This window comes from Mytilus californianus, unplaced genomic scaffold (assembly GCF_021869535.1).
Source record: "Mytilus californianus isolate M0D057914Y unplaced genomic scaffold, xbMytCali1.0.p SCAF_19, whole genome shotgun sequence".
Classification (NCBI taxonomy): Eukaryota; Metazoa; Mollusca; class Bivalvia; order Mytilida; family Mytilidae; genus Mytilus; species Mytilus californianus.
Window position 1 is genome coordinate 7,331,713 of NW_026262667.1, and position 23,313 is coordinate 7,355,025.

Sequence of the window (23,313 nt, forward strand, 5' to 3'; positions counted from 1 at the left end):
TTTTAAATAAAAGAAATCATCCGAAGAATGTCAACATCCGGATTTCAAATCGGTTGAAAATTGTGAAAATGACTGGAAAAAAGAGGTTTTTATGGAGTTTTCGATAATGCATATTCATCAGTTGTTGTAATACAAGTATACCTGACATTTTCCCCACTCTAGACAAATTGACAATACAAAAATTTAAGTAAAAATCGATGGAGCATCTAAATACCTACATATTATCTATAAACAGCAACTATACAGTATGAGCCCATAATTTGATATTGAAATGTTGTTAGTTTGATGCAAATTTAGCGTAATAAAAATGTCTTTCCCTTAATTTCAGTGATTGACTTTCTGTTTCACGAGAAGGTTGCTACATATTGATAGATACATATTGAACACCTATTATTTTTAAGAACACGTTTGATAAAATGATAAAAGTTTGACTTAAACATGAAAACAATCAAATTTCAATCAAAGTGATATTTTAAAAATAATTTAGTTCTAAGTATTGTTTATCAGAGGAATAATTTATTTTTTTGTTCTCTAACAGAACCTTATTGTGTATTTATCATGTTTATAATTTGAATATTTTTTCTATAATCATGATAATTAATGATACAAGATACAAGATATTTTATTGTGCCAATCACTGCGCCCATTACTGAGCAGAATGATCATTGTAATTACAAAACTAAGTATACAAAACAACATAATATAATAATTAACAAAATAAGATAACAAAATAATTGGTTATTAATGATTAGTATGACTGTTATAAAATAAGGTTTAGTACAAATTGAATGTAGTAAAATATAATAATGTAATGATAAAATTGTCAAAATTTTGTAAGTAACACACTGCAACCTAGACCAAATTAGTCATGAATCCATGTGTTCTGAATATTATTATTAATAATAATTACTGAAGTTCTGATATCAAAGGGAGATAATTTTACAAGTAATATTAAGCAGTCAGGGGCATTACTTCAACAACAGTTTTACAACTTATGATTTTTACTTATCTCATTAGGTAATTTGATGTACAAATATAAGACAAATACTCAAAGAATTAATTAATTTACAATAGCAGCATGGGCTATATGTAGTTTTTACCAAATGTTGCTTTATTTTCTTACATATAGGTACATGTAAGTATTCCAAGTATTATACAACAAATGATTGATCAGTGCATGCAGAATCAATCCTCAAAAATTTGAAATTCATCCAAATCAGGATAAAAAAGTATTAACCAGCCCGCCGCCGCGTCACTGTCCGACTGGGTTTTCCCAGGCATGGCAAAGTAACTATAAATGGGTAAATTACTCTGCTATATAATTTTTAAACTTACTTTCATACTAAACTGTTGAGACATATTATTATATTTTCATAGTCTTATTGCTAGAAATATACATGTACATTTAAACAGAGAAGCATTAAGAGTAATTTTCAGAGGATAAAAAAAAATATATTAAAGCACCTTTTATATGTGTCTAAGAACTGTTTATGTTGTATTTCCAGAGAAAGTCTGGTTGTAAAAGCTACTGATAATGGGATAAAAATTAACAATAAGAATGTTGGTGGACTTGTTCTGGATGGATTCTACAATCTATGGAAGGACAAGTTATTGTGTGATGTTAAACTTACGGTAAAACTGCTTGCCTTATAATGGTGGAACATAGGTCTTTTATATGTTAAAATGTATAATATATCTTTCATAGAGGGGCGTAAAGGGGGGGGTATCTGCACGGAAGAACGCGAAATAAAATGCCATTTCACGATGAACGAACAACTAAAAATTTCTTGCACGTTGATCTTTTTACCGATTTCACGGAACACAGTGAATAACGAACCTTTTTCACAGCTGCACGTGAAATAAAAATGGCAAAACACGTTGCACGAAAATAACCCTTTACCACCCTCTTCATAATGAAATCCCCTCATGTCCATGTCCAGATTCATATCTAATAAGAATGTAACAGATAGGATAATCTTATGTTTTTATTCATGTGTCTGATATGGAAGTTGCCAGAAGCATGTACATGTATGTACATGTATTGGTGCACCTATTTTTAAGCAAATTCAAAGTTCTTGTTCAGGAAAGTTAACATCAGAGTTAGCATATCGTAGGTGCTACAAGCTGAAACATCAAATAAATTCAACTGCAATGTGCTCCACTTTAGTAATAGTCTTAACAAACAAAAGAGAATGCTTCATGTAAGAAACGATTGTAATCAATTCTTTATTTTCCATTCCAGTGTCACAATGAAGAAATATATGCTCATCGTTCAATGCTGTTGATCTACAGTGACTACTTTAAAGCCATGTTTACTATAGGTTTATCAGAATCGTCACAAACTATGCCACAGATTCAGTTAGATGAAGCCTCACCTGAAGCTTTGAAATCTCTATTACTATACATGTATACAGGATCTTTGTCTGGTAATTAGTAATGTTGTATTGTCTGGTAATTAGTCATGTTAGTATAAAATGTTAGTATATAGAATGAGAAAACCTTTATTAAATATTCATCATGTATCATCTGGAAATTTCTGATTTATCTTAATAGTAACATAGTAGTAGGTGCATGTAAGGCCCTTATTGGCCCCTAATAAATGTATTAAGTCCATTATTTCAAGATGAACAGTGTTTCAAGCTGATTCAAGTACATGTACATGTGAGAAAATAAAACAGGACAATCTTTGTCAAGTTTTCCATATAAAACTTATCCAGTTTCACCACAATTAGATTGGAAATGGAGATTTTAATTAAAAAAAAAAGGTATTACAATTCTTCTGGATTTTAACCACAATCAGGCGTAGGAACATAGATCACAGGTTTCGAAAAACTAAATATTCAAGATTGATATTTCATTTGTTATAACAAACATTATGATAAAAAAAAGATTTTTGTTGATGCATACACTATATGTTTCCAATCCCACAAAAATATTTCCTACCTAGTCATTGTTAAAACTATGATACAATGGATAATGGCCATTAAATACTAAATTGAAAATTAAGCTAGAAATAGGGGGATATTTAGGCTTAGTCGAACATAATTCTTTATTGAGTTCAATGCACTAAACTGGCTACTTATCACAGCTAAGATTTTATGTCAGAATGCATATATAACAGATTTTTAAATGCACAATATCAAACATTTAATTCATGTAACTTTGTCCTGTTCAAGCTTTAGAGTTATCTGCCCTTAGTTTTAATTTACACTGTATAAATTATAAACATACATCGAAGTTTTTGGTGGTATTTGTGAATAGCATTTTATTATAAACTGAGGTAGTAAACCTTTCAAACTAAAGTCTTCTGTTTATGATAAACAATACTTTTTTCATTATTTTTTCAACCCAATGGGTGTTACTTATGTGCCTTCCACTATATATTTTGCAGTTACTAATGACACAGTTCAAGATTTGATCGTGTTAACTGATTTATTACAAATGAGAGATATTAAAGAACAGTGTTTCCAGTACATGGAGAAAAGTTTGGATGTCACCAATTGTTTAGGTTTCTGTTTTATGTGTTTTCTTAAATGTAGTACATGGTTGTAGCTCTAAAATTATACATTAGTTATAAATATATATGTCACATAATATCAAAAACCAAGTTCTTAATTAATAAAAAAGAAATAATGCATGCATATTCGGATAGTAAATGAAATTTTAGTCAACAGATAAGTATCAAAATGAAAATAGAATCACATTGTTGAAGGCTGTACAGTGACCTATAATTGTTAACTTCTACATCATTTGGTCTCTGGTAGAGAGTTGCCTCATAGGCAATCATACCACATCTTATTTTAATATATACAATACGTTTTACATATAATTTAAAGATTTAAAGTTTGGACATTGAAGAAACTGTGAGCCCACTTTCAAGGATGAACGTACATTTCCTAATATTCAACATTGATTATATTTGTAATAGGTATGTGGAACTTTGCAGAGACATATGGAAGTACAACATTGTTAGTGAAAGCTATTTCCTTAGTGAAAAGGAGATTTCCTGTTATAGTCCAGACTGAAGAATTCTTAAATATTACATCATCAAGGCTTGAAAAAATTCTCAAGTTTGAAGATTTATCATTGGGTATGTATAACTATAAGGAATAAGAATCATACCTAGAAGTAATAAATATAAAAAAATAAACAGGTTTGCAGGAAGTCACATTATAAATTTGTGTACAAGCCTCAAGAAAAAACAACTATTAGACATCCAGTATAGACCATGCCTTTATACATTGCAATTTGGAGCATGTCCAGTGTAAAGCATGTTTAATAATTATAGATTTCATAATGAGTGAGGATTGGTTATCAACTCGAGTTATTTAATTTCTATATAATAACACATGAGCCTTTGACGTGTTTATTATTACTATTTAAATCAAATAACGAGAGTTGATATCAAGCTATATACAATTTTCAAGAGTTGTTAAACCTATTTCTCTTCTGGCAAACATTCTCTTAATGCTAATTATAAAATTACGGGAATCTTTGATCTAATCTTTTGCACATACCATTATGAGGTCATATGTTCTAGCATCAAACTTTAATGCCAAACATTTTATATACTTTTTGTAAGCTTCAAAATGTAATAAAATTTGACAAAAAGAAGATTTTCAAGTAAAAAGTGTAAGTATTTTGTATATTATTGAAGAAATCTCCATTGCCATGGACGAAATGTAAATTGTCTTAACCTTTGAAAGTCATCAATGACCTACTGAGTAGCCAATCAGAATGTCGCAATCTCGTCTCATGATGCTGGATAAGCCAATCAAATTAAAGCATTTAAGGTATCATTTTTTTCTATCAAACTCTGTGCAATGTGATATGAGAAATATCTCTTCTTGCAAAAAATAGATAACAGGCTACAACCTTTAGAATGTATAGCATTATGATGCTTCCAAATTTACTACATGAAAGGCCCCCTTTTGATTCAGTTTGATGCTGTAGACCAGATTGATTTTGTACACTAGAATACTCATAACAATATTTTATTTTTAGTTATATTGCAAGTGTAATAGTTTATGAAAGGTTAAACATCTGTCAAATTTGTCTAACTTATGCATGGAGGGGGGAGGGGGGATAAAAAGTGCCAAATGCCTTCTGTCACCCTATTCCCCCCCATACATTTATTTCTAGAACAGTTTTTAAAAGACCTAAATTAAGTTGTGGACTATAATTTTTTTTTTAGTATTAATGAGACATTTTGTCTACCCATAGGTAACAATGGAGAAGATGATGTGTTTAAAGGTGTTGTTAGATGGTTGGAACATGATGTAACTGAAAGAATAAATTATTTCAAAGATATGTTGAAGTTGGTCAAACTAATTCATGTCTCCTCACCAGTTATCAATGAATTAAAACAAATGATGTTTATGCAAGAAAATCTGGGTAAGTTGTTATATTATTTCAGTTTTGTTTTTGTTTATTTGTTTTAACTGGAACAGTTTGTTATTGTTGAAATCTGATGATATCATTATCATAAGAATAAAAAGTTTGAATTGATATGGCAAGTTCACATTCAGATGTCAGTGTAGTTTGTTATCTCCCTTATGATTAATCAGTTTGAGTGTAATCTCCTTTATGATTGATAAGTTTGAGTGTTATCTCCCTTATGATTGATCAGTTTGAGTGTTATCTCCCTTATGATTGATCAGTTTAAGTGTTATCTCCCTTATGATTGACCAATTTGAGTGTTACCCCCCTTTATGATTGATCAATTTGATTGTTATCTCCCTTATGATTGACCAGTTTGAGTGTTATCTCCCTTATGATTGACCAGTTTGAGTGTTATCTCCCTTATGATTGACCAATTTGAGTGTTACTCCCTTTATGATTGATCAATTTGATTGTTATCTCCCTTATGATTAATCAGTTTGAGTGTAATCTCCCTTATGATTAATCATTTTGAGTGTTATCTCCTGTATGATTAATCATTTTGAGTGTTATCTCCTTTATGTTTAATCAGATTAAGTGTTATCTCCCTTATGATTGATCAGTTTGTGTGTTATCTCTCTTATGATTGATCAATTTGAGTGTTATCTCTCTTATGATTAATCAGTTTGAGTGTTATCTCCCTTATGATTAATCAATTTGAGTGCTATCTCCCTTATGATTAATCAGTTTGAGTGTTATCTCCTTTATGATTAATCAGTTTGAGTGTTATCTCCCTTATGATTGATCAGTTTGAGTGTTATCTCCCTTATGATTGATCAGTTTGAGTGTTATCTCCTTTAGGATTAATCAGTTTGAGTGTTATCTCCCTTATGATTGACCAATTTGATTGTTATCTCCCTTAGGATTGACCAGTATGAGTTTTATCTCCCTTATGATTGATCAGTTTGAGTGTTATATCCCTTATGATTGACCAGTTTGAGTGTTATCTCCTTCATGATTGACCAGTTTGAGTATTATCTCCCTTATGATTGATCAATTTGATTGTTATCTCCCTTATGATTGACCAGTTTGAGTGTTATCTCCCTTATGATTGATCAGTTTGGTTATCTCCCTTATGATTGATCAGTTTAAGTGTTTTCTCCCTTATGATTAATCAGTTTGAGTGTTATCTCCTTTATGATTAATCAGTTTGAGTGTTATCTCCCTTATGATTAATCAGTTTCAGTGTTATCTCCTTTATGATTAATCAGTTTGAGTGTTATCTCCCTTATGATTGATCAGTTTAAGTGTTATCTCCTTTATGATTGATCAATTTGAGTGTTATCTCCCTTATGATTGATCAGTTTGGTTATCTCCCTTATGATAGATCAGTTTAAGTGTTTTCTCCCTTATTATTGACCAGTTTGAGTGTCATCTCACTTATGATTGACCAGTTAGAATGTTATATCCCTAATGATAGATCAATTTGAATAACATTTGTACTTTGAAAAAAAAGGGCATTTGTCTTCCTGCTAACTGCGTTCTGATGTTCTAGCACCCTAAAGTACTGCAACTACAGTAGGCTAGCACAAAGCAGTCAAAGTTGTACATACTGCCTTTGGTTTTCTTTTCTTTTTTTATTATTATTCAATTTATTGTCTAATTTTTTTTATGTACATGAAAGACTTTCTCCTAGTATTATTCCTAAATTCACAAACACATATTTTGGCCTATTTGGTTTATACATTACATTTTGCAACTAAATTTGCATATAGAATTATGGCAACTCAAAACTTTCCACTCTTTACTAGGCTGCTGGTTTACTACAACAAATTTGCTGCTGCTCTTTGTCGTCTGTTTGGCCTTTCCCCCTGTTCCGGCTTTTGGTGGCACATACTTTTATTTTCTTTTTTCTTTTTAAATTTTTCATATTTTTGACTATTTTTATATATATTTAGTTTTTTTTAATCTATCAATTATCATATATGAATTTATTTATTGATTTATTTTTGATCAAATTTTTTTATTTTTACATAATTGTGTTATAGTTTTGTCTATCAAAAGATATAAAATACCATAAATTAAACTAAATTTTTTAAATGCCCAAAATGGTGTAAGCCAGGGCCGAATGTGTGAATGCTTTTTAGCCAGTCAAGGTTGTTAAAAACACCTATCGTCATCATCTTTGAAACTAAATTTTAAGAATAGCATGATTTCTAATATTTATGGACATGATTTGGGAACGAGCTGCAAGAACATAAAAAGATCAAATTAGATTGAACTGAAAACACTTAATATTTTCTTATCAATAACACACCACAACTTTCTCAGAAGAAGTAAGAGTGTACTAATAATAACTGAATATCCAGCTACTTACTGTCACTTCAAACAAATTATAAAAAACAGCATTTAGTTCTTATATTTAGAACTTTAAAATTACATGAATTAAATGAATATAATATTTTGAATCTGAAAGTAAAATTTTAATTTTTAAGCATAAAACTTCTGCAGAAATTATGTAGTGATGTTAAAGCAGAATATCAACCCATGTAAAACAATTATACAGTATATAGGTATACATTTAATTTCTAAAGGCTTATATAATTTAAAATATAGATTGAGGCATCCATTTTTTTACAGTGCTTCCTTGCTATATTACCCCTCATTAAACCACTTAAACTTCTCTAGACCAATTATAACCACAATCATGTATTTTGTAGTGTGTCTTTCTATGTTGTGATGTTACACTATTGTTTCAGATAAGGGTGATGGTTTGGTACCATTAAAACGTTTAAACCCGCTGCAATTGTTTGCACCTGTCCAAAGTCAGGAATCTGATGTTCAGTAGTTGTCGTTTGTTGATGTGGTTCATAAGTGTTTCTCGTTTCTCGTTTTTTATGTAGATTAAAACCGTTGGTTTTCCGGTTTGAATGGTTTTACACTAGTCATTTTTGGGGCCCTTTATAGCTTGCTGTTCGATGTGAGCCAAGGCTCCGAGTTGAAGACTGTACTTTGACCTATCAGACATGGGGTACTTGAAATATGTAATTGTAATTAGCTGTAATCAATTACAATTTCTCAAGTAATTGAATGTAATGTGTAATTGAACATTTTTTCAATTACAAGTAATTGAAAGTAATGAATTACAAAGCCAAAATTGTCTGTAATTGACAATTACTTTTCAATTACAACTCAATTACATTTGAAATTTGGGATCAGAAAGATTGAATCTTGTGTTTTCTCAAAAAATTATGAAATGCCATGACCTTAGAAAATGTAGTTAGCTGACAAATCAAAGCCTACACAGTATACTTTCTGTAATTACACAACCATGGAAGATTCTTTATTTTGTAATGAATGAACAAAAAATTAAAAAGAAAACAAAATATTGTAGAAACATGCCATAATTTGTGTTTAAAAGAAACTATTAGTTAGTCACTGTCTTATACCTTAATTAGCTTGTTACCTACATGTATATTCAGATGGATATTGTTAGACATTGATTTAACATAATCAATTTGAAAGGTCATAAGTCAATCAATAAATATAACCTCTGTCTATTTGTTTTATCATAAACTATATAATGACTGTTTTTACAACAGTTATGTTTGCATGTTAAACAGGCGTTAAGCCAATTAGAGAGAGATAAATATACCCCTAGGTACATGATTTTTTTTAAATTAATTAATTGTGATTAAAACTACATTATATTTCTTAAAAAGTCAGACTTTCTAAATCATTTCTTTAGGAAAAATAATTTTAATAAGTTGTGATCAAAATAAAAATAATAAAATTTTATCTATAGGGCTCTCTTCTTGTATCATTTTCAATGAAATACATTAAAACATAAAATTTCAATAGGTAATTAAACAAAATTTAATATTTTCCAAATATTGAATAAGGCTTTTTATCATTTTGCGCATTAAATTAAACCAGACATCTAGTCTTAACGATTCCTGATAGACAAAGTATTATGTGCACTTCAGATTTATGTTTGTTTTTTCTTTATTCCCATAACACACCAGATATTTAACTTTTACTCTTCTTTGATACTGGCCGAATTTGAAAATAGTCACTGTAGATCTCATTTGTTATTACTATAAAGCAATGTATGATAATTATGTACATATGATGGAATAAATGCATGTTCTAAATTTTCCTTTCAAAAGTAATTGAAGTAATTAATTACATTTGCCAAGTAATTGGAAAGTAATTAATTACATTGTCAAAAAAAGTCAAATGTAATGTGTAATTTAATTGAAGATTTTGTAATTGTAATTGAATGTAATTAATTACTTTCAAAAGTAATTGACCCCATGTCTGTGACCTATATTGGTTTACTTTTATAAATTTTGACTTGGATGGAGAGTTGTCTCATTGGCATTCATACCACATCTTCTTCTAACTATGTATAGGGTATGAAGTTTCAAGATATATTGGATTTTCTATTGTTGAACACTGCAGTTGTTATTGTATATATTTAAACATATCTGTAAAACATGCAAAATTGTAATTAATAAAGGTAGTAAAAATTACATGAAAACTTTGTTTTAGATACTGTAACTTGACTGTTAGTGTATCTGTCCTGAGGCCAACAAGTTCTAACAAATTGTTTTACAGTCATCCGGGGGATTAAGCAGTTGTCAATAAGATATAAACTGTCTGTTGAATATGTGTTTATACAAAATAATTATTTAAAACAAAGCTTCTCCTTTGAAACTTCATATCAGGTCAAAACTAGCTAGACCTGAATGTACTGATTAATTATCACAAAAGAAATTTAGGCTCATTTGGACCTCTAGATTGATGTTTTTCTAGATGGTGTATTAAGTGTGATGAATTTTGACATGTTCATCATATAGTGCCAAATAAACCCAAATAAGAACACAGTTCAGACATCCATAAATATAGTAAAGAGTAACTTTATAATGATTTTATTTCAGAAATAATGACGTCAATTAATTTCCAGAGAAGTACTGATACAGACTGTCCACCGAGGCATCCAATACAATGTATTTATGTTGTTGGGGGTTACCTTCAGTCTAGAACAGGGTAAGTTAACTGAGTCATCTTTGAAAATTTGGTTGTGTCATCAAATGCACAATGAGACAGCAACCCGATGACACAAATAACAAAAACACATCTAGAAATCTACATACAGTTTTCAACAATAGACAGGTGTCTATACAATATGTTAAGCTGTTTATCATCCTGAGCAACAAAAAAAAAGAGAAAAAATAGAAACCATCAAGCATTAAATATTTGTCGCTGGACGACTAGCAACAATCATAAATATTTGATGCTGGATGACTAGCAACAATCTTAAATATTTGATGCTGGATGACTAGCAACAATCATAAATATTTGATGCTGGATGACTAGCAACAATCATAAATATTTGATGCTGGATGACTAGCAACAATCAATGAAAGATCAACTATTAACACCAAATTATACAAATATCAAAAATGACAACCACTGACGAAGCTGCTGACTTTTAATATTGACATCACATGAGTATGTGACAAAGTTAAACAATTTTAAGATCTAACCCTCCCTATTTAAATTTGATCAGTTAAGTAACAAAATTTACATAAAAATTAAAATAGGAAAATCCATTTACTCTTAAATAACAATGAAAGAGATAACAAAAAACACATCTCAGCCAAATAATTATATTGCATAAAGAAATGCTCACAGCTGCTCTTAGCAAGACTAAAGTACTTACCCCACTGATACTTATCCAAATGGGAAATAATAAAACAATAGGGAACAAAATATAACAAAGGGAAAAAATGTAGACTACATGGATGAAGGTTTTATATAACCTCATCTTAAACTGAAGCTTAGGGCAGTACACACCATTAGAGACTCCACTCACTCCAGGTAATCCCAAAAGATACAACACCTGTAAACATATGAAAGTCCACAACCTGTATAAGACTAATTTCATGATACATCCAGCACTTTTTACAAGCAGGTGACTATTGTTGTCTGTTTGATAACTATGAAAAAGTCAGCAATGTATAGGTAAGGCATAGGTTCATGTTTTATGTCTGACTTGGATATGGTAGGGACTAGAGATAGTGACAGTATGACCATAATTGCTGTGAGTCTTCTGCAGGGAATGAGGTAGGGAGCTTGTACAGTGGTTCATAATTGAAACTTGTGTTCAATGTTTTAAAGAAAAATCCCTCTATTGTTTATGCGCACATAGAAGTGCAGCAGTATTATGCTGTCAATGTTTTGTGACGTCACAGTTTCCACGAACTGGAAACGTTTATGAGAGTGATTCCTCTTTGATCTGATGAAGGAGAATGACAATCGTTTAACAAGGTTGATTTGCCGAAAAGAAAAGAAATTGTCCTCAGATTATGGACGAGTTCCTAAATTGAAAAAAAAAATGTTTTGTTTGTTTTCGTTATTCTGGAAGAACAAAACAATTAAGGAAACATAAAAATATGCATATTTAAAAGAAGTATACAAAGTATACAAAGAAAAAAGAATGAAATTACGAAAAAGCAAACAAACAAATGTCTCAAGAGGAGCTGGTTATGTTCTATGTTGAAGGAATAAGCCTTCCTTTTTATACGAATAAATGGAGACGAGTGGTATACGTCAACTATACAGCCAATCCAACAAACAAACAAACAGACTGTCAAGAGATAAAATCGAAACTATAAATTTGTCAGCAAGATGGGTCACTCAATTTTAAAGATAACAATGATTTTCTTTACTTCATTCTTGTATTCACTAATCTATTCTTAAGTGTCAATAGTTATAGCATGCGTTTAATTTTTTCTTCTTCTAAAATTATTAAGAAAGTAAATCATCAATCCTGTGATTTAAATTCAAGGTATCTATAGCAGTCATATGTATGATATTGAAAATTGCACTGAGGTATTTTGAATGTGTATGGCGTTTGCATTTCTATAATTATAATAAATTTCGAATTAACGCCAACAATACAGTAACCCAACGACGCATACATGTAACATAAAGTACATCTATATAGTAAACATTATGGCCCTATAACACTGTGGTTTTCTTTTTTTTTATTTAACCATTTTGTTCCAATTTGTTCAGTTTCAACGCTTGTGAACTGGCACATCAACATTTTCAGGTACCAGTTATACAATATACTGTACACAACATAAACCACTACGCGTCTTTGTTCAGTATAGAAGTTGTCGGAAAGAAGAATTATAGAGGAATCCATATGAATAAAAATCATTGCACAAGAGCTTATATGAAAGAAAAGAGGTCGGACCAGGTTCCCATGAAATTTATTTCACGCAAGAGTCAAATAAACAAAATCACAGAATAACAGCTGAATATGTGTGTACTAGCTTAGACTGAGAATCTGGCAACATTGTAGCATATTTCTAAACAATGTTATAAAATTATAAATGCCTACAGATGACCTAAAATAGAAATTATGTCAAAATTCGGTTAATTTTAAGTAATTATTGTCAAAATGAAAAGGATGGACATTCTAAACCAAAATTGAAAATATATCAAAAGCAAAGCTCTGCCGTCTTGTCTTTCAGATATACTTTAACAGAATTATATTCCTTTGATGCAAAATTCTACGAAAAACATGTTAAATTTGCAATATTGAACACACTGATAACATATTTTGAAGAATCCTATTCCAATAGACTAGTAGTCACTGTAGTGTATTTGTAATTTTCCTGACATATTTTAAAGATAAAGCTGGCACATTTGTTCTGCAGAGGTTTTATAAATAAATATACCGATTCACGATACAACGTATGCATATTCACTGGAGCTCATCCCTGTAGTTCAACATAAAACAAAGTCTAAGAGATTCCTGATCTCCTTTCACTATCTTTATACTGGTAGTCAATATTCATAAAATTTGTACTTTTACATGGCTTCTCCCATAATTACATAAAAAAATCTTTGTTGCTTAAAAAAATGTTTTTTCAAAACATCAACATTCTTATTAACTAAATCAAGTTTTCATTCTAGATATTCGTACGATGCATTGTTTTTGACTTACCACTTTTAAATTACTTGTCTACGCTAAAAAATTAACTACCATCATGTGTATATGAATGTTCATTTAGTGTAACGGAAAACAAACAACCAACAAAACAGCAAATATGTTTTGTAAATAGGAATTGAATTGTCCATAACCTGTGAAAACATCGCCAATTTGGCCTAACGTCTTTCGACGTTTCAGAATTGGCACAATGTATTCCCCGCCAATTCAAATGTTTAACGTCTATTTAAAAGATATCATGTTTCCAGTACAGTGACCCTACGTTTTTATTTCCTTAATTTGTTTAAAAACAAACAATGCATATTCTATGGAAATTTTATCTAGGAAACATTGGTCAATTGTTTTAAAATTTTGATTTTTTTATAGATATTTCACCACAAAAAAGGCGGGAAAATTATTATAGCAACTCTTTGTTATCATTTGTCCTCAAGAAGATGACAAGATCAATAACATAATTTCTACAAACAACAAGGTTAACAAAATAAACAATTTTTATGTGATACAGACTTTTTATAAAATGTTACACTGCTAATAACTACAAATCCCGATTTCCAAATTCCACGAAAAACATGGCGTTTTGAATCTAAAACGAGGTCAGTGACCCCATTTTTTTATTGGCTTATTTTAAAGCTTTTACCTCGCCAAACCTGAAAATAAAATTTAAAAAAGATATTATTGGTAGATCTGAATAGAAGGATTTGTCTTTAAGTCATCAGAACCTCTTAAAATATCCTAAGTGAACTTTGAGCTTTGAAAATTGTCTTTGTATTTTATCTTTCGTTATCATTTCCATGACTATAGTATAGAGTGGTAAATGGCAAACAAAATTCAATCAATTAACTATTTTTATATTACTTTTAGTCCAATGTGTCCAAGATTAAAAACAGTAGAAAGATATGACTTCAAAGACAATGTATGGAAAAATTCAGAGACTTTACCAGTGTTAGCATCAGGTGTTCAAGTTTTTAATATTCATGGAAAATTGTTCACTACTTCATTTGAAATGAGTCATGGAGATAGTCTCATGCCTGATGTATCATCTACCCCAGGTTTTTATGAATATGACAATATACAAAACATATGGAAAGATGCAAATGATTGTTTTGCTCCAAGTGCTGCTAAAGTTATACACAACTGTTTACAAAAGAGTGGATCTTTAGCTGTGTGTCCAAGGACCAATAAAATTTACATTTTGTCAGATATAGATATATACTGTATCGATAGCTCAGTTAATGATGGAGAAGTCAGCTTCAGTGAAGCGGAACAGTTACCAAGTCTACAAGAGTTTGAGTCCTACTCAAATCATGCAACTGTGATACATAAAGATAATTTGTATGTCTTAGGAGGGGACAGAAGAATATCAGCATCGGAAATATTTCCTGTGGCATCTGTTTTTATGTTTGATTGCTCTGAAAATAAATGGATAACCAAAACTAGTATGCAAGAACCAAGAGCTAGATTTTCTGCTGTTCTCATGGGTCAGTGAATAATAGTTATTTTATTGGTAAAATTGCAATTTTGATATTGTCTGTTGCAGAAGGGGGAACACAGTTGTTACTTTTCTTGTTTCAATATTGTTGTAAAACATAAATGTGAAGTATTCTGATTTGTTCCTTTTCAGAGTTATATTTTCTCTACTGTTGCATTCATATTAAAAGATCTCAAGTTTAAACTTGTTTTAAGTCAGGATAAAGTATTGGTTTTTTCTGAGTTGTTCTTCTGTAGACTATATGGCTAAACAATCATTTTCATTTACCAATTAAATTTGAGCTCACCTGGCCAAAAGGTATATTTAAGCAGATTAAATCATGAACAACACATATTATGAATGATTTGTGCTTTAAAAGTAGTTAAAAAACAATGTTGTCACTGTCCATATATAGGACACCATGCCCGCTCATGCTGTCACATTTCTATGTTTAGTGAACCGTGAAATCTGGGTCAAAACCCTAATTTGGCATATATTATTAAAATTTTCCTTTATAATGAACATAATAAGTTTCAAGTTGATGGCATGGTGACCACAACGTCATGATATACCACCTCAAACAAAATCTCAAATCTGATACAAGGCGTACAGATGAACACACTTACTAGAAAACTTAGTTCCCTCCTACTATTGTAGGCGAGACATAAAAATCATGTGGCATAACATATTAACAATAAAAGCATAATATATCAAAATCAAGCATGACTATATGATGCTCATCTTTTTAAGCACATTTGACCAATATTGACCATGTTAGCTTAGTTCTCCCCAGATATTTCATATAGCATCTTGGTAAACAGGGTAATTTGAAATACTATCTTGTTTCTAAAATTTATAGCATCACATCCATAACACAGTCTATAAGAAAATAATTTCATATATAGATCTGTCATTAACATGATTAACTTTTGGAAAAAAATCTGAAAATCTGAAAGTGCTAATAATGACAACTAAATATTGCATCATTGATTCTAAGAGTATATTAGCTTCTCCTCCTGAACACATAATCCAAATTCAATGAAACTTTTTCATTACCTTCACCATATTGCACCTATTGTTTTTTAATTTGAGTTATTATTGGGGTTTCCCTATCAAATCCTGGACTAATTTGAACATATGTATAGCAGATCTTGACATTTAAAAAAGTAGGATTTTCTAGTAATCATTATTTCCCTTGGAACAGTTTTACACTTGGCTGTTTTCACCTTGTAACTGCCAATAATGTTTTGTTGCTTGTACATAAAAAATGATTTTAATTGGTATCAAGTACAAAAATGAAAATATATGCAGTCAAGATACACAAGACATGAAAGACAACATCCCAAACATGCCCTGGTATCAATTTTCAAGTGCAAACAAGCTATCAACTGAAGGTCATAACATCATCTTTAGTATATATTTATGTGAAACTTTTAAAAGCTTAAGTACTGTGTATTTCTTTTTATTATCAGTACTGTAGTTTGGGGATAGTATAATGTCAGATAAAAGATCTTAGATATTAACCTATATTACAATAGTTTTATTTTCCACATTAAGCTGATTTGAATCAATAAGCCTCTGCACGATAACTTTCTACTTTTTTTCTCAAAGGAATGAAGTTAATAATACAAAATATAGTTTGATTTTCCCATTTATTTTAAAGCACTGATTATAGCTTAATATTTGACTGCAGTAATAAAAAAACAAAATTTTAATCCACAGTTTTAACTTTAAGATGACAAGATGTGAGATTAAGGCTAACCATTAATTCAAATTCTTAATCTCTACTTCTTTATGGCATTGTTGATTTTTTTTGTTCATATAAAAAAGAAGATGTGGTATGATTGCCAATGAGACAACTCTCCACAAGAGACCAAATGACACAGAAATTAACAACTATAGGTCATCATACGGCCTTCAACAATAAGCAAAGCCCATACCGCACAGTCAGCTATAAAAGGCCCCGAAATGGCAATGTAAAACAATTCAAAACGAGAAAACTAACGGCCTAATTTATGTATGTTTACTTGCTAGCAGAAAGAGATTAACAGTGTTTTCCATTTCCAATATCTTGAATATAAACTGCAGTTACTGAGAAAAAATATTTGCAGAAATAAAAGCCACCTTGGAAAACAAGAAGGTGATTGTTTTTGTCTTTTTTGTATAATGGTACATTGAAGTCAAAACAACCATGAAAACAAGTGAAAGATTATTAAAACACTGTATCTTGAATTTTTTAATGTGTCTGAAGATACAGAGATATGGAGTAAATCATAATAAGAATTCAAAGTATAATAAATTGCTTCGCCGAGTGCAGCTAGATACGACCGCAGAGGTCCAACCCTGAACAGTTTGGGCAAAAATGGACACAATATTCGTGCTTGATACAGGTCTGAATTTGGATTGTAATTAAATATTTGACACATAATAGGTTTCTGACACAGAATAACTGTAGTCAAAGAACTTAGAATTGGTTATATGATTTGAATTGATATTCAATTTTTTTGCTTTTGTTCAATACACTATGCTGTTGCGAATTATACCCTTCCCCCCCCCAAAAAAAAAATTAAAAAAATTTGTACCCCCCTTTTTATTGCTTTTGTGCAATACACTATGCTGTTGCGAATTGACCCCCCCCCCCCCCTTTTTTTTGCCAAGAAATTTCCAATGGAGTTTGCAACCATAATTACCCATTTAAATACATCATATACCGGTAAGTCTTAAAATAGAAAATGACATACATAATCATGTCTAAAATTAATATTCCTTAATCAGCATTTTTAATAGTAACTTCTAAAAATAAATTGACAGCTAATCACCTCAAGACAATACAACATTTCTTTATACATAATTTAAAAGCAGTGTAAGGGAGGTAATCCAAACACAAAACATTGTACTTGAAAGAAATTGTCCATTAACAAGGAAACCCTTGTTTTTCACCCTTTTTTGCCCCTAATTCCTAAACAGTTTGAGCCATTACCCTCCAAAGCCAATCCTAACCATCCCTTTGTGGTATGGAAACTTGTGGTATAATTTCAGAGAGATCCATACACCGTTCCACAAGTTATTGTCTGGAAACTAGAAAAGTGCCTATTTAGGCCCCTTTTTGGCCCCTAATTCCTAAACTGTTAGGACTATAACCCCCAAAATCAATCACAACCTTCCTTTTGTGGTTATAAACCTTGTGTTTAAATTTCATAGATTTCTATTTACTTATACTCAAGTTATTGTCCGGAAACCAAATGTCTTTGGACGATGCTGACGACGAAAAGTGATACCAATATACGACCGCAAAATTTTTTGCGGTAGTATAAAAACATGAATTTGCCTAATCCTGCTCCAAAAATATGTCATAAATTTTACTTTATATGGGAAGATGTTATGGATGTAAATTCTAATTTATTGTATTGTCATGGTTAAAAAAAAGCTTTTCAGAATCATTTTATTTGGTTATTTTTGTCATTGGGTTGCTGTTTCATTGACCTATATTCCCCACATCTCCTTTTTAGCTCGTGAACCTAACCCAAAGGGTCAAGTTAGCTATTTCATCACTTTATGTCCGTCTTCATTGTCTGTCACTGTTACTTTTACAAAAATCTTCTCCTCTGAAACTACTTGGCCAAATGGAAACGAATTTGGCCACAATCATCATTGGAGTATCTAGTTTTAAAAATTGTGTCTGTTGAAGCTGCTTGCCAACCAATATTGCTGACATGGGTAGTAAACAGCTGCGCCATGAGCGCATGATATGCCCGTAATGTTTTCTAAGAATAAAGTTCAATAACTTCTCAATGTCATATCAGAAATTTATGAAAAACTAAAGGGAGGTTATCTTAATAGATATAAACCAGGCACCAATGTTTAATGAAAACTGCACAAAGCACTTTTAAGGTATTGTCCGAAAACTGGAAAATCCCCCTTTTTTTAATGAATAAAACCCAATAACTCGGAAACGTAAAATCTAAAATTTCTAAAAATCAAAAGGGAGCTTACATCAATAGATATAAACAATTCACCAAAGTTTCATGAGAACTGCTGAAAGCATTTTTGAGTTATTGTCGGAAAACTGGAAAATCCCCCTTTTTTTAATGAATAAAACCCCATAACTCTGAAACGCTATATCTAAAATTTAAAAAAATCGAAAGGGAGCTCATGTCAATAGATAAAAACAATTGACCAAAGTTTCTTGCAAATTAGAGAAAGTATTTTTGAGTTATTGTCCGAAAACTGGAAAACCCCCCTTTTTTTAATGAATAAAACCCCATTTCTCAAAAAATGTAAAATCTAAAATTGATGAAAAACGAAAGGGAGCTCACGTCAATAGATATATACAATTCACCAAAGTTTTATGCAAATTGGGTAAAGCGTTTTTGAGTTAGTGTCCGACATGTTGACGAAGGACAGACAGACGGACGGATGGACAAAGGTATACCATAATACGTCCCGTAAATGGGCGTATAAAAATAGAACATAGGGTAAAATGCATTTTTTGTCTATTATTTTGACAACTGCTATAGAAAATCTGACAGGGAAAAGAATGCATGCCATTTACATCAAAACTGTTACAGACAACTAATAGGAGTTATTGCCCTTGAATATCAAATTTTACCATCTTTTTATCATTATTGCCAATTGCTTGAAAACTAAAATAGATAAAGAAACTTTTAACAGCAAGCTTGATCAGCAAGACAAGATATACAAATAACTTCTCATGGCAAAAACAGTCAGACAACTCCTTATGGGAGTTGATGTCCCTAAAAATAGGATTTTTACAAAAAAAAAATATTTTTGTATCTTATTATATTGAAAAAAGGTCAGTAATACAACTACTACAAATAAGTCAACATGGTTGAAACTGTCAAGACGACTTATTGTAGCATGATTTTATAAATAGTTTATGTTGTTGCCTATTATCTTTTAAACTATAATAAATTGAGAGAAATTTAGAATAGCAAAATTGATCAGCAAGATAAGATTTTCAAATAGGTCAAATTTCCGAAATCTTCAGTCAACTCCTTATTTGAGTTATTGCCCTTTTTTGACAATTATACAAATTGTATGTGTTTTGCCTATTATCTTGAAAAGTTAAATAGAATGTGAGAAACTTTAAATAGCAAAAATCAACAACTAGGTCAACAAAGCCTATATTGTCAGTCCACTTCTTATAAGAGTGACTGCCCTTCAATGATGATGTTAACCAATTTTGTATTTTGGCCAAAATTATAACAAATATGGAGAAATTAATTAAAAACAAATGGTTAGCAATGATGAAAAAAAAGAGATCTTAGTCATGAATTACGGTATATTATAGTGTACAATGTTGAACGGTGGCCTTGTTGAAGATCAAGGTGAGCGACATATTCTGGTACTCTTTAGAGCCTCTAGTTTCATATCTTGCTTGTTGATTTGACAAAATGAATTGACTGTGTAAATTCTATGGGGAAAACAGTGTTTCTTTAATATTGCAAAGTATAATAGTTAAGTGCCAGTAGCCTTTATTTGCAGTAGGCTCATAACTGAATTGATTTATGCTTTTCTTTTTTTTCAGATGATTATATCTATGCAGTAGGTGGGTTTAATTCAAGACGTTTACGTTCAGTTGAAAGGTACGACCCAGTTACAGACACTTGGAGATATATTGAGAGTATGAATAAAGAAAGATCCCATTTTAAATGTGTTGTTCACCTAAACAATATTTATGCTATGGGAGGTGAGTTGAAAATGTTAAATACAAGATTATTTATTCTGGATTTATATATTTCTGTGTTTAGTTGTCTGTTCAACTGTTATTCAAGGGTTTTTTTGTTTTTTTTTAACCAAATTTTTATTGTTTTTCTGTTTAAAGTTCATCTGTTTTCTCTTTCTAGATATAAGTGATTATAATTTTCTTTACAGGTAAATCCTACTCTAGGTATGAAGGTGGAGCAAGGAAAGTGTTGAGTAGTTGTGAAGTTTATGATCCTGAAACAGACATGTGGATATATATAGCACCAATGAACCAGGCCAGGTGTCTTTTTGGTGCTGAATTGTTTTAAATCTACAATTTGAACTATTTGATACTGTGCTGGCACAAAATCTTTTGCATAAAGGGGAGATAAACATTTATCAAGTAATGATACATTTATAGTTTACTGCATATATTTTTTCTGCTGTCACCTTGACCTGACATAAGTTCAACAGTTTATTTGTTTTTATGATATTAAATGATACTGTTACTTTTTTTTTTATTTTTGTCTAAAAAGTTGTGAAAGACAGAAACATGTATTTTTTTCCCAATTTTATTGTTGAAAAACAACAAATATGTAATAAAACTTAGAAAAGTACATGTACAGTGCAAGAGATTTCAATGATTTCATTAGCTTTAATATGGAAAGAATGTTATATTGGATGGGTTCTACAATCCATTTGAATACTAGACTGCCTAGCTTGTTTTATGGTTTTGAGCTTATCTAGAAAACTTATATTCACCAATGAAAGAGGGTCTGGATGGGGTTCCTTAATTTCTGTATTCTCTAAAGCTTTAGGACATTTTTCTATATCTTTAAAGATAATGCTTATTTTGTAAAATTGTCATGAAAATGATTTTTACAATTAACTTTTTCTGTAATTAGATGATTACTTTATTCTGTACATCTTTCATTCCTGTAATCAGTATTTTATTAACTATTATTTTATTTTCCACAGTTATTCTTTACTCTTTTGCACCTAAGTATTCTCTATTCTTTATATTAATTATTTTTTTTGCCACTATTCTCCATTCTTTAAACCCCATCCAGACCCTCATAAAACATGAAAAGATGTACAGTTCAGATTGAAATGTACAACTTACAAACATTCTCTTCATCTTAAATAGTTGACCTGTAATTTGTAGTATCTGAGAAACTAACCTAATCATGAAAATTTAACATAATAAACCATGAAATGAGGTAAAGTTGATGTGTACTCTTTCTCATGACCTTGTATGTACACCTTGCAATGATTCTATGTACCAAATATAGTTTACCTATAACTCATAATTGGAAAATCGTGTGATTAAAAAACAATAGTTTTTATGCTGTCTTTGAACCATGAAAATTAGGTCAAGGACAACAGATATATTCCAGATAGAAAGTTAAGACCATAAAGAATCAATTAACAAGATATTGATTATCAAGCTCTTTTTACCATGTCAAATATAAAGCTTTATAGAAAAGTATACTCCAGCAGCCATTAGATGAACATCCCTATGTCACACATCGTTGCAGGTCAGACAATGAAAATTATCATTTCTTTGATGTTTGTTTTAATGTAGTTATGTGTACCACTCTTCCAAATACTGTATTTATATGTCAGATAGAGTTGCTATTACATGTACAACCACTCGGAAATAAAAGCAATCATTTGTCATCAAAACTCAAGAATTCATGTAATATATAAAATAATGTAATATGACAATTGAAATTTTATTTTGCCTGATGATATACAAATAAAAAAAACCACAAACAACATAATAAAAATATAAAAATAAAACAAGTTTTGTTTAAAACAAGCACCTTATTCAATCACCACTTAAAAACTACAGTCATAAAACATTTGCATCTGTGATGGACATTTATTCAATATATATTTCATTTAAACCTTTTTACAAATTATTATACATTCATATTGAGTTGGATTTTATAGTTGGCTAAAGTAAAATAAAAAAAATAAAAAATTCTTCTTTTTTTTTAAATATTTCTATGGTCTTTGATGGTTTTAATTTTTTTATGTTTTTTTAAAGCATAGTTGAAGACTACCTTCCTTTCTTGGTTTTTTCAGTTGAGCAAGTCTCATTGATATATGCTCCAAATCTTCTTTATTTATATTGAAAGCTTATATTAAATATTCAGTGAATAAATGTAAAATCACAAAAAACTGCATCCACAGACTGCCATCTTACTACATTTGTACTAAAGCTGAACACAAATGAAAAAAATCTGTATATAGCCAAAGTTTCTCATTTGATAATTCCCCAATTTATTTTGTATCAAACCCTTCTTTTTTAGAAATTTGTTTTTTAAAGTTTTTTGTAATCCTTTTTTTAATAAGAAATTTCACCACTTAAAGCAGAATTTGTTTAGTCTTCTTCTAGTTCAAAATTCTTCATCGAGAACAGCAATTAAAGCACTGTTCCTGTGTATTAAGTTATTCATGTTTTCACAATATTTCATGACACATGAAGCAGTTTCCAATGAATATTTGTGAACCCCTATACCCCTCTATTCACTAATAGGTGCCTTCACTCTTTAAGTTATTAGCATTGTATCTTCTAGAAACTTCAAGATGACGAGCAGCAATATAAGTGCTTTTCTTTTGATAATTGGTTTTGCCAGTAATGCATGAGAATTTGTCATGTAAATCCAACCTGTACACCTGTATATCAAATGTGAAACTTTTGTTACAATTTACTATCAATATA

The 23,313-nt window shown here is 30.4% G+C and overlaps 1 protein-coding gene across 3 annotated transcripts; it reads left to right on the top strand.

The window, feature by feature from the left end:
* Nucleotides 1–25: 25 nt before the first annotated feature.
* LOC127727192 (kelch-like protein 28) lies at nt 26–22,361 on the top strand. Of its 3 annotated transcripts, none has more exons than XM_052234639.1 (10): nt 26–85; nt 1,506–1,632; nt 2,243–2,426; nt 3,392–3,508; nt 3,929–4,090; nt 5,224–5,394; nt 10,323–10,431; nt 14,270–14,886; nt 20,425–20,586; nt 20,772–22,361. In XM_052234639.1, exons 1-10 carry the CDS (start codon nt 69–71, stop codon nt 20,909–20,911), a joined length of 1,806 nt encoding a protein of 601 aa, XP_052090599.1. In that variant the 5' UTR covers nt 26–68; the 3' UTR covers nt 20,912–22,361. The 3 variants fall into 3 exon arrangements, with proteins under 3 accessions (XP_052090599.1, XP_052090601.1, XP_052090600.1); XM_052234641.1 differs by having other exon boundaries at nt 20,425–20,482; nt 20,772–20,908; XM_052234640.1 differs by lacking the exon at nt 26–85 and adding an exon at nt 112–245.
* The last annotated feature ends 952 nt before the right edge of the window (nt 22,362–23,313 follow it).

Coding starts and splice junctions, on each gene's coding strand:
- LOC127727192 (XM_052234639.1), top strand. Junction 1,633..2,242: donor TGTGTGATGTTAAACTTACG/GTAAAACTGCTT, acceptor TTTCCATTCCAG/TGTCACAATGAAGAAATATA. Junction 14,887..20,424: donor ATTTTCTGCTGTTCTCATGG/GTCAGTGAATAA, acceptor CTTTTTTTTCAG/ATGATTATATCTATGCAGTA.